Raw genomic sequence first — 13,575 nt, 5'->3', positions numbered from 1 at the left:
CAAAAAGAGTATTTCTAATACAATTATTTTAGTTTAGATTATGACAAATAAAAAACTACAGTGGTATTTTCCAACAAATTCGAGTGGCCACTTAGATAAGAGCAGAAGCAGCCAATATGTTTTTTTTTTTTTGGTGTGGTAGTCCCTTAGATAAGAGCAGAAGCAGCCACTCGTCAGACTCTGCCGTGAAGGTTCCTTCGACGAATTCGCTGTCATCTTTGGTTGAAGATCTATATTGCTTAGCTTATATATATGTTGTAGTTTGCGCTTATTGCTTAAGAGGTTGGATAATTTTCTCTTTCGATTGTAGCGAAGAAGATTGAGTGTCAATGAAAGTAAATTTGTGTTAAAAAAAAAATCCCTTTAAAGGCTTCAGATTATCTTTCGTAAGATACTGAGCGAACACATGAACCTAAACAATTTGATAGCATGATTTGAAATGTGGGCCTCTGTGTTATTAACTAAATTGCTTTAATATAAGCATCAAAATATCATGATTAACACACACATGAAAATTGGAAATTAACTTCATCCGTTCTTTTGAACGAATCAACTCCATCCGTTGACTAATAAAAAGAAACTCCACCTCGATATGTTCTTGTAACAAAAAAAAATGCCAATGCCCAGGACGTCTTTTAATTTGATATCCAAGTGATGCAGTGAATATCAACTTCCAGTTTTATAACTCTTCAACATGTAAACGAACAACCCGGCTTTATATTCCCTTGTAACTATTAAATTTATTTTTGATTTAAAATTTGTAAATGACCTCTACAGACTTTGACACTGTCCAGTGGCCATAACCATAATGAAGTAATTATTTCACTGAAATAGTTAAAAAACTATTTTCCTCTTATGTCTAGAATAATTTATCGGAATCTTTTGTATGTGTAGTGGTGGGTCAAATATTCGAGAGAAAGAGACAAACGGAAGAGCATATGATTATTGGTACTTGTCTGCATTGGTGCCATGTTTTATTTGTACGTCTATAAAACTAGGTCCATATGAATAAGAATAATGCCAAAAATATAACCCGCTTATTAGTTTTGGTTCCCACTTATAAATCTGTATATCCCCATTTTCTGTTGCTGTCATTGACCACATACATGTGCTAAATATATAGATCGCAAGTGCTTCTAAGGATTGATCTCTTTCAACGGAAGTGCTCTTATCTTAGAAGGATTCATCTCCTCCAATTCAAATAAGAATTTATTTTTCTTATATCTGTGGTAACAACTTTAGCATACTATGAACTATAATATCTTATTGCGATTAGCTTAGCAAGATTAGTATAGACTGGACACTCTTGCGTTTTGGGGAATGGTTTACGTACGTCTACAGAATCCGTCAAAAAAAATTGTCGGCTCATTGTTTTCTACATATACTTCTCAAAAGTCTTGACATTTAAGTTACTAAATATAATTGTTTGTAGTTCTAAATAGATCAAATTAGACACCTCGTACAAGGCAAGGGCACATATATTTGAACTTTGAAGTATATATAACATTCCATCACACCAAGATTCAAGAATCATTAATCATATAGATTGGCGTTAATGTAAGTATCAATGACCATGTGGATACATAAATACATCTCTAATTTTAAAAGAAAAAAAACTGAATAGATCAAACTCTAAAGCAGAACTTTTTTCCCCTTTATTAATTAAAAATCAACAATACCTTTCTTATAGTATTTTTTTCTTCTTTCCCCCATCTTCGCTAAATAGTTGATTCAACTCGGAGGAGAATACTCGCAAACAACCTCCGTTTCAACTTCCCTCCGATGAAAGTTCCGGTGACAGCCACAAGCAGCGCACGTTAAAGCATCATAGGTTCCTTCGCCACCGCTTGCCATAAACTCACGGCAACCGTCAACGGCGTAGCCCCCGATATTAGCGGCGTGATTCTTTTGGCACTCAACATAACGTACGTTGCTGGAAGAAGAAGTCGTAGTGTAGGAGCTTTTTCTTTGTTTTATCACCACTTGCCTCCTCTTCATCTTCCTAAGCTGATCTCCTTAGACAAAAACCCCTAATTTTTTTTCTACAAATATCTCGTTTTGAGGGGGAAATGATCAGAGACTCTTTTGGATACGAAGTAAAAGGGTACTTGCAAGTGCCCCTTTATAGCCCTTGTTTATATAATAGGGCTGTTGAATGTTGACTATATATCTCGACAATGTAGATGGATTTGCCGCAGCATTTGAAAATGGTCGCTTCAAAAAGAAGTCATCGTAAAATGAAATTTATCTATATTTAGTAAGACAATGACTAATAAATTTGGTTGATAACGGTAAATATATGTATGGTAACATTAGATAAGTTCAGTTCAAAAAAAACATTAGATAAGTACAACAGATTATGGGGTTCTTTCCTAGCTAGTGATCTATTGTAGTGTATGTCTACATGTAAACCATATTTTTGTTAGTTAAAGTGAATACTATTATTTTTGAAGTTTTTGAAGATATTAATCAACAAATTTTAAAATGGGTATTGCTTGTTTATATTATAATGTTATGAGCAAATCTACTAATATTTAAATTATAAAATTCAAAAAAAAAAAAAATTAACGTTCATTACATTTCCAAGGGCGTCTTTCAAATATAATAAAAATATAGAAAAAAAACTCAGCAACAAGCCTAATTTTAACGTTATTTTCACGTGCATCGGTTCGCATAAAGTTAATCGAAAACAATTTATTAGAACCCCAATTGAATGGTAGCCACTAACCGTATCATGAAAAAAAATTGAATAAAGAAATCAAATGCGTATCCGAGTCACTCCAAGGGACAGGCTTCCACAAGCAATAGACACTGACAGATTGTTGGAGTACAATCGCATTATCAATCGCATTTTCTAAACTTATAAAAGCACTTCCATTTACGTCCTAGCGTAAATAAACTATATATTAATTTTCTTCAAAATTAACATACTGTACTAAAAAATCTCCACATATAATACAATTACGTGGTTCACCGGTACGGGAAGTGGGTATACACGTATTTTAATTCACAGGTCAGAAAATAGAGTTATTATTAACATTCAAAGATCGACCAGTGCCCAAAAACCGCATTTTAATGAATTTTTGTATAGGTTAGAAGAAAACTGACACCATTACAAAAGACGCGTTTCTGATGGTTAAAATAGCAATTAGATTGTGTTTGTAATTTTTATAAACTAATCCCTCCATTCATAAAAGATACATGTTTAAAAAATATATATATATTTCAAAAAAATATTTTATATATTTCCGATGCATATTTGTCAACTAGTAATGAGTAATTGTAAACTTAAAACCAAAAAAATTGCATTTTCTGAAATTTTTTTTTTTAGGATTATAAAATATATAAATTTAAAATTATGCATTTATAATTAAAAATATAATTTATTAATATATGTGAACTCTAAAAATATGCATTATTTTAAAACAGGATGTATATATGTACACAGCCAAAAGGCTTTGAACTAAGACGAGTTTTAAAAAAAGACCTTAGCACACTAAGAGCACGATTAACGCAGTTGCTTAGGTGGGGTTTTTAATGCTTTTAGGATTTAAAAAAAAAAATTATGCATTAATAGAAGAAACGTCTCTTAATTAAGGACCAGAAAATACGTCTCTTATGAGACATGGGTCCGTCATTCATCGCGTCTCTTTCTCTCTCTCGACATCTCTTGCTCTCCTCGAAGGACCAGAAAAGGAGAGACATGAAGAATCAAACCTCTAAATCTCTCAGGAGACGGAAGAGAACTATGAAGAAGCGGATGATTTACTCATAGAGATGGCAATCATGAATCTGGACCGCGGGCCTGACCCGTAAGGGACTGTCGCGGGACGGTATTGGGACGAGGTTTTCTAGGTCCGCAAATTTGCGGGCCTCGCGGGATGGGCCTTTGCGGGATTGGTCGAAACGGGTTATGCGGGATTACATGGACCTGCATTTTTTTTTCTTCATTTCTTATTTTACCTGAAAAAGACGAGAAAGAGAGTGAGAAGAAAGCGATTCTTGTGACTTTTCCCCCATAAAACATAAGGAGTTCCGGTGATGATGATTCGAGCTCCGGTGATGATGATTCGAGCTCCGGCGATGATGATTCGAACTCCGGCGATGACGATTCGAGTTCTGGTGGTGTTTTGATTTGTTTTCTCTTTTTATTATACACAATTATGAATTGTTTTATTACAATGTGATATTTTTTGTTTAAATTGATTGGTTTTATTTTCAGTATTGTGAAGTAGTGTTTTTCTTAAATTAAATTTGAGTACAATGGTGTTATTTAGGAGACAAGTTAGTTGTATATCATGTCACTTGTATAGCTTGGCAAAGTGATTTACGATTTTTTTTGCAATCCAAATAATTAAAAAGAGAGATGATTTGATGAAGACATACAAAACTTGAGCCAAATTATTACAAAGACAACAACTCAATCAGATTCAAACTTAACAAAAGCCAATGCTGATAACAAAAGAAGGCTTTTAACTCAAAAACGCAAGCACAAACAGAGCTTTGTGACATTGATTTTGATAAGGCTTCAGTGAAGCTTAATGAGCTCTCTTCAACTCTCTTACACAACTCTTCTACTTGAACATTCATAAAATAAGTTGTAGCAGGCGGTTGATAAGGAGGCGTCCCGCGGGACGGCCCGCGAAGGCCTATATATTATGTGGTACGGGTTTGGGCCGGCATTTTGAAGACCGCAGCCCGTGCGGGACAGGCCCGCTGTGACCCGCTCGACGACTAACCCGCTGCGGTACGGGACAAAACGGGATGGGTAAACTTGTTTGACATCTCTATTTACTCATGTAGAGCAGCGATTGTTATCTTCCTCGTCTGATGATCGTCACTCCCATCATCCCTCAGTCTCAAGCCTATCATGACTTCGCCGATCAACGATCCTTCTTCGGTAATTTCTCTGATCCTCACTTCTCACACCCTTCGATTTCTAGGGTTCTCTACCTCACAATCGACGATCCATATCTTTTAGGGATTCTGAATGCTGGTGTTTTTGATTATTAGTCTTCTTTTGATCACTGGTGTTTTGGTTTTGTTTTCGAGTAGATGACTATTTCCTTCACATCCATCATGGCTATATTTGTGATTGTGAGGATTGATGAACACAAGGGAAATTACAGAAAGCTATGATGGTTTTTTCACCACCGTGGAGTCTCTCATTGACGGCACCGGAGACTTCTCAGTCGAGAAGGAGTTCATGTCTCATGTTTCTACTGTAATAACCCTCACGAGCACATAGAATTTTGGTAGAGAAAAATTTCACTAGACCAATTTGGATTTGGTTCGACCAGAATTAAAAATAAAAATCGACCCGATGAATTATTCTCGACGGGACTGTCTCGTGGCCAAAATACCTACTCTTGATAGTTCTGGTCGAGTTTTAATTATTATGGTCGGTTTTTATTCAAGCTGGAAGAGTTTATATAAAAGCAAGATGAGATTCGATGGACGGAAAAATGTTTGGTCGAGAATTGGCTAGGAATTGTTTCAGCTGCTTGTTATTTAAATCAGTCTCATGAGTTGTACCAGCTTGTGTGCTTACTTGCTGGATTAGTCATGTGCCATGCACCTTCTTGCTTACCTGCTTGCTCTTTATAAGTCACATGTTGGTCACAAGCTGTTTGCTCCAGCTGCTTGCAGCTTTCTTCATGTAAGGGAAAAGTGATGTATATGATTGATAGGCTTTGTCTCTTGATCAAATATTGAATTGGTGAGGTTTTTACTTAGTGTAAACACTTAACAAATATTTATGAATGTTCGTAAAGGTTTATTCCGAACCGTAGTACTTGTTCTCAAGTACTAATATATTATATTATTAAATATATAAGTATAAATCATGTGAAGTCTTATTGTATACTCACTATCCCGAAGTTCCCGCATTACCGTGAATTGTTCATGCGATTCGGAACAAGGTCACGAAGACACGATGATGGGGTTGCACCCTTAAGGCCGTGTAACTGCATGCAGCGTTAGATGTTCAATCTTTGAATATCTGATGGAGATGATGGGTATATTTATTTTCCCGCTAGGCTCGGTTAGCCTTGGTGGTTTTCCGGGTTTAGTATATATATATTATAAGTATGAGTGAGTGGCGGGTGTCGTGGAGGTGATGTTTAAGATAAGATTCACATCTATGGAATTATAGGCCTTATCTATGTATTTTTATTAGTTATGGAATATATTTCCGCTGCATACAAATGGTGTTGATTGCTCGTGATATTATTGATATATGTTGGGGTGCGGGACTAGGCTTACTGAGTAAACTAGTTACTCATGACTCATTTGTGATGCAGGTAACCAGTAGACGGGAGACCTTACTCTAGGATGGGAAGGAACATCATTAGCCAGTGGTAGTTTTATTATCCTTGCAAAGGCGTTTTGATATTTCTTATGTATAAGATTTGTTGACCAAAAACCTCGAGGTTAATTTATAACAAATTTTGTAAGATGCTTTTAAATGATATATAAAGAATGTTTTTAAAGTACGGGTTCCATATGATACTAGTCCTTGTCCGGACGAACTAACTATCGGGTATTGATTTTTTGGGTTGAAAAGCCTCGAGTGATATCTGATAGGAGCGTTGGTATTCTTTGGTTGTTGGTCTAAGGCGATCGGAAGTATTCTGAGAACCTCGGATCGACCATCGAGAAACATCGACCGTGTCATTTCCGGTCATCTACGATCGGGGGTGTCACATCTACTCTCTGCAAGTATGGCCTTGATTCTCTTGTTCATGACCACTCTCTCATATCACTCCAGGTATTATATAAAATTCCTTTGTTTGATTATACTAGTCTTAAGTCCTTAGTGGTGTAAGTTGTAGAAAGTTTCTTCTCTTGTGATGATCTTTATGCGGACACTTGTTTTGTTTCAGCAAGCTTTACAGAAGAGCGGTGCATTGAGTTTTTGGCATCATTTTGATGATTGCAGCGATAAGAACCATACTGTAAGTAGATACAATGCTTGGTGGATGGCTAAATATTCTGAGATTGACACTTTTCATTTTTCCATTTCACAAGTTATTGACTAAAGATAGATGATTTCAGAACAGGATTACAGAGAAGAGATTCACCAAGTGTTGTGCAAGGCTTTGGAAGAAATTTCTATAGAGAAGAAGTACCATGACAAGTGTATGTCCATGGAAACACTCGCCTTTACGTTGGTCGCTTGTCATCTAGAACTCGTACCAGAGACCTGAGCGTCTTTTCAGCAGATACGGAAGGTAACTTTATCAAATTCATCTGCTTGGGTGACGTATTTAATTTTTTTTTTGGTGTCTTGGAAGTGTTAAGTGTTGAAAATTTGTTATATTTTTCTTTGGTATGAATCGGGATGGGCAGATGTTTACACAATTTTAACACTAGAATCCAATGGTCTAGTATACATCTCTGTCTTGTATTTATAGTTTTGCATTTATGAATCTAGGTTTAGTGTTTTCTTCTCTTTCCTTTCTCAGTTTGAATGATCCAGTAGAAAGGTATGTGTGTATGATGATTGTCTTCCACTTGTATTTACTTCAGCTGGGAATCTTCTGTTTCAGTTGGCATATTTGTGATTACTTGATTGCTTTCCACTCCTCTGGATCTCCTCTTGAGAAAGTTCAAGCATATTCTTCAGTTACGTAAAAGGTAAGTCTTGAGTCTGTTCATGTTAAAGTATGCAACTTTGGTTTAAGATCCTATATCGTTTGGGAATATAGTAATCTTTAGTGTAGTGGCTGATTATCCTTAGTAGAATATAATGAGTGATCACATGATTTGTACTTGCATTTGTATCTAGTATTGAAGTCTTAACGAGTGAATCACATGATTATCATTATTATTATTTTTAAGAACCCTTATTTGACTAGCATTAAAGCACAAAAACCAGGTGTTTATTAACTAAAGTTCTTAGCTATCATTTATTATTAAAAAAATCACTAAGAGATCTTAATGGGGCTGTAGGGTTAATGATGCTTTAACACAGTAACATTTGGAAGAAAAAGATACACTTCCGGTTTGTTCAAAAAAAAAAAAAAACTGATGCACTTCCGTAAACTACATAAACTTTTCCACAAAACTCAATTTACCTGACAAGTTCAAACAACAATATAAAAATAATAAACTTTATACATTTTATAAATTAAAACAATATCTCTGTTCAATATACCAAAAATCTAATGAAAAATTAACAACCTATTGGAAAATAATTACTCGTATAAGTAAAATTACTAAAGAGGAAGATATTATGCATGATAGATACTGGCACATGAAATGACGGAAAAAATGAAATTGCATGATTCATACAATTTTTTTTTCTTTTTGAACTTTGGATTCATACAAAACTTGAGTGGTCAGATCGTAACAACTTCGTATGTAGATAAAAAAATTGTTTGGCAAAAATATGTATATAATTTCATAAACTCATAATGGTCACTCTAATATTTGTTTTCCTTTCACATGTATATGATGGTATTACAACGAGTCTTAGATAGCCTTTTAGATAAGAAAAAAAAAACAACGAGTGAACGACTCAACGACCCTTTATGTTTTCTACTGAAAATTTCACAAATCAAAACCTATATATAAGACATTTAAATACGTTTCTATAGCTTGATGATTATTGATGTTTTTAAAACCATATTAAACAATATTATCTTGCGCTTGTATCAATCATGTATCTATGTCTATATGTTTCCCTGTGTCTCAAGCATGTAGATGTTAATTTAGCGTTTATTTGTTTATTCAAGTTGGAATATTTCATTCAGACCATATAAATATTATATTATAAAAATGAAGTTCTGTAAAAAATAAAATCTTAAGTTTATTCAATTCCTTTTTTGTCGATGTATAGTTAGCTAAGTTTTTAAGTTTGATACTACTATTTTGTTTAACCAACAAGGTCGCTTGGACTGATGAACATGTATTTTTTTTTCCTTTTGAATTCTAGCTAATTAGTAATGAGTTAATATGGATAGTTAGTGATTCTTGTAACATGACGCAAACTATGTGGCTCCCATTTGCTACACAAAAGACAATACGTCAATAACCCATGCGACTCGTCTATACATACCCTACAATGATCAAAAATAAAAATTTATTTCCTCTATATAAATTATTAAATTTATAGACTATATGACAGTAGTTAACAGTAGTGGCCAAAACTTTACGACGGGGTTTTAGAGTGCGAAGGAAGAACAAAAAATATTAAACTATATATGAAGACCTTGATAAAAGAAAAAAAATCTATACGCAAATCATTTACATGTTTTCATTCGACATTTACTAATCATTGTAATTGATATAGCAGATAGTAAGGTTTTGTTTTGGTTAAATTGTATTTCAACTTTATTTCAGTTTCGTGTTCTAAGAAAAGTAGTATCCTTGTAAACATAATGATTTATTTGGAAACAAAATGCTAAGTCTCAAAAAAAAAATGCGTCGATCGTTAGGAAATTAAAAGCCAAAAATCATGGGAGAATGTCAGGAAGTTTGATGTGTCAAATAGAAAAAGAAATTCACAGTGAGTTCTTGTTCGATCTCTTGACGAGTTCAGAAATTTCTCCATCTCCATTGAGTAGTTAATAATAGTAACGCTAATTAAGTTCCCTGCCTTGTCAATTAAGTTCATTGCGTTGCATTGGCATTATAGTAGAAATAAATAATAATGTATTCCTACAATAATACACAAAGTAGTGAAGACCGCATTCATCACAATTTTGAAATAGAGAAAGAGAGATGGGATGTTCTTAACATTTGTGTGTAGAGTCTCTTTGTTTCTCACCAGTCACCAACCATGCCCTCCTCGTGAGGAGTTGTGAAGTTGCCAACCTAGAATCTTAGAGCAGCTCCGTCGGTTGTAACCGGTAAGAGTTTCTAAAACCAAAAAAAATAATGTTACTATAATAATTTAATTATGCATTAATTTTGTGAGACCAATTGAGACAGTGATGCAGTGACATCTGTCACTTAAACTTAGGAATCGATCCTTAAACATCAATGACAAGAATGTTTTCTATACTCTCTCACCAATATTAATTACTTTTCATTTTTCTTAAATGGTAATAACTCCTTTAAGAGCTCACCGATGGAGCTGGTCTTAGAGCATGCGCATCGCAGATATGTTGCACCGCTTCTACCTATTTAAAAAATAAAAAAATGAAAAAGAAAGAGAGAAGAAGAAACGATCGTTCCTAAAGAATCGATTCTTCTCCGTGTTACTCTGCTTCTCTCACATGTTACTACATTACTTGTTAATAGTTAATTAAATTATATTCAAATTATTAATATTTTAATTGTTAGGTACTCTTTCTGAGATATCAAACACTAATGGTGCTCTTATAACCCAAATAATTTGATTAACTTAACTATATTATTTTATAGATATATAGAGAAACAAGTTAAGAGCATGATTAACGCTAAAACTCCACTTGAGGTTCTTATTATTATTACTTTTTTGTCTGATTAAAAAAAAAATTAAAAACTAACCAATCGCGGGCCGCCACGTGTCAGTGAAGCCCGCGAACAGTGCAAGGACATCTTCAAAAGCGGTCCTTATTTTGCAACTTTAGTAACCGGTTCTTCTTTTTTTTGGTGGAGTCCACTGACGTGAACAGTGCAAGAATCCCTTTAAGGGTCGGCGATATTTATGCTCTAAGGACCAAACAAAACATAGGGCCCAAAATGATTGCCAAAACTATTACTTATATCTAAACTATGGTTGGAAGGGTTAAATCTAATCTACCTTTCTCCAACTATTTCTATTATTTGTTTATGCATGTCACCAATGGCGGATCTGTAAATCTTTTTAACAGGTGTCATAAAGTAAATTAATTATTTAATTTAATACTTAATTAAAAAAATTATGAAATTAGTGATTATATACAATATCAGATTTTCAGATTCTTTTTTCTTACTTAGAAATACAAATAAAAACAATGACAATAATTAAATGTTTAAATTTTGGGTTTAGAAAGACAAATGATCAAATTTGGGTTTAGAAACCCAAACAAAAATAATGACAATAACTAAATTAAGTATGTCCAGCCCGAAAACATATGAATCCAAACAAAAAGAAATTCAACAATATGTTGGGCCTTTGGCCCGTAACCAAAAAAAGAGAGAAAAAAGGTGCAAGGTGACTCTCAAACCGGGGTCTGGGGGATTTTAGGGGTGTCAGAGGAAATATTTAAACCACCTGAACTAAGTTTCTTCATTACACAGAGTATACAAAACCAAGTATATAACATTTAAGGGGTGTCAGCTGACACCCCTATTCTCCACGTAGATCTGCCTCTGCATGTCACTTACCTTACCTTCAAAATACTTTCACCATTTCCGTTATAAATCGATGGAATCGAATACATAATAAGAAAATGTAGCATGTCGCATTAATTAGAAAACCTGAGGAATGACCTGGCGTTCATGAATTAAACATGCTTATAAAAGCTTAAGAGCATTTTGGGCAAATGGTTCTCTCACCTTTGCTCTGCTTCTTTGGCATTATGGGTTCGACTTAATACCTTCTTCAGCTTGAATATTAGGAGTTAGATCCATACCATAAAAGACCATGCAGCTTGAATATCAACAGACTAGATGTCTGTCCCGTATATGCGTGGGATTATAAATAAATATATATTATATTATAAGATAGACGTCAATAATCAATACATCTAAGAGAAATTTTCACTCTAAGTCACTTTATCACTTTTTATCACAGCATAAGAAACTTATTGCTCCTAGAGTAGTTTTGAGTAACTTTTACTTCATTTCCCTCACTAAACGTAACTACGTAATTACAAAAGATTCTAGTTTCCTTTTTATTTTAAAAATACTTTCCCTTTTGCTTTACTTTCTTTTCATTTACTGTGAGTTTCTTCTCCACAAAAACCACAGATGTGGTTCAATCTTCTTCTTATCCACTTTCGACCAACAAGCACCACCACAAAAAAAAGATCAGAAGTTGACATCAATAAAATTTGATGTAGCTCCGTCGCCGGCTCGATCCCCGGCTCTGTTTCAATCCATCAACACCGGGTGGTCATTCTTAGCGCCGTCGCGTCTCGTCTTCCTCCACGTCTTTAGATCGGTGGTTCTTCAAGCTCTGTCGTGCCTTCCTACATGACATCTCCTCCTCTCCAACCGTCGGTGAACCAAACGGGAGTCGATCCGAACTGTGAACAGTAGCGGACCCAAGATTTTTTTAAATCTGGGTCAGTGACAAATTAAATTTCAAAAAGTAAAATAAAATAGGGTATTGAACCGGTTAACTCATATTTAAGGGGGTGCACCACTACCATTTGAGGTGAGTAGACATTATTACCATAAGCCACAAGAAACGTTTAAATATTTAACCTGGGTCAATTGACACACCATCTTATAAAGTAGGTCCGCCTCTGACTGTGAACCTCGAAGGGATCCATTCCCAAACCAAGTTTCATGTATTTCCACAACTAGTCCTTTAGCTTTCAATTTTTTTTATAATTTGGCCCTAAAAATTGCAGATTTGCACAGTTGCTTTCCAATTTGGCTCCACACTTGTAATTGTGTAATACAACTCCTACTTTATGAAGATTACTATGCAAAAGCAATATAATCTAAATGAAAAGCCAAAACCATGAAATACATTATTATGGTTTAAATATTAGCTATATGTATGAAGATTCCTGAATGTTCATATGTACATGAACTAATGTACACAAAATTTGTAGTATCCATATGTACAAGAATACACACGTACACCATTTAAATTGTGCAAGAATTCACATGTACACCTGATAAATTTGTTAGATATAGTTGCAATTTACAATATAAAATAGCCAAGGTGTACATATATTTTTTACTCACAACGTTTGACATATATACTAGATTAAATGATATTTACATGTACACATATGTATTACTATTCACAAGGAATAATGTGTACATATAATGAGATATAAATATTTAGCCAGCATGGTACTATTCACAAGGGATAATGTGTACAACAACATATAAAACAAACTTTTTTAGCTTGTTTATTACTGTTTAAAGAACTTTGATCATACTTGTATGTCCTTCTCGGCTAGCAACTTCCTCGAGATAGTAGAGAAACATATTCTAACTACGTGTACACATGTACAATGGGTATGATGTACACATTGATCAGTAAAAGTACATGTACACATGTACACATGTACAATGCATGTATATATATTTGTATTAAGCTACAAATGTATCAAGTTATATACATACACATTAGTTTATGTTTTTTGAAATATATTTTGCTTTGTGTACATATAAAAAAGTTTATACAATATGGTAGGTAGTGTACACAAGATGAGATGTACATGTGTACGCGAAATTAACTTAAAGAATAGTAGTGATTACAAAAGATAAACAAAAGTTCGAAATAGTTACATCATCTAGAGCAATGTCTAATACGAATTTTGTTTCAGAAAATTCAACTATTTTGACTAATTTTGTATTAAAAAAATTTAATAATTTTATATTTTCTTTTCTTTCAATATTTTTTATGTTCTACTATGTACATCCTAATATGAATCTTAAATTTACATTTGGGTTTGTACAGATGTACACCCTCGTATG

The 13,575-nt window shown here is 34.0% G+C and overlaps 1 protein-coding gene across 1 annotated transcript; it reads right to left on the bottom strand.

Annotated features, from left to right (window-relative positions):
• Positions 1–1,662: 1,662 nt before the first annotated feature.
• Positions 1,663–2,085, bottom strand: LOC106311174 (mini zinc finger protein 3). Its single transcript, XM_013748399.1, has one exon. It carries the CDS (start codon positions 1,996–1,998, stop codon positions 1,732–1,734), a length of 267 nt encoding a protein of 88 aa, XP_013603853.1. The 5' UTR covers positions 1,999–2,085; the 3' UTR covers positions 1,663–1,731.
• Positions 2,086–13,575: the final 11,490 nt, after the last annotated feature.

The sequence above is a fragment of the Brassica oleracea genome, chromosome C8 (assembly GCF_000695525.1).
Source record: "Brassica oleracea var. oleracea cultivar TO1000 chromosome C8, BOL, whole genome shotgun sequence".
In the NCBI taxonomy this organism is placed as follows: domain Eukaryota; kingdom Viridiplantae; phylum Streptophyta; class Magnoliopsida; order Brassicales; family Brassicaceae; genus Brassica; species Brassica oleracea.
Note: the sequence above shows the minus strand (reverse complement) of the source record. Positions and strands in the feature narration are given on the sequence as shown.

What these genes read in the sequence shown, in the direction of transcription:
- LOC106311174 (XM_013748399.1), bottom strand. Translation starts at nt 1,998, where the DNA reads ATGAAGAGGAGGCAAGTGGTGATAAAACAAAGAAAAAGCTCCTACACT.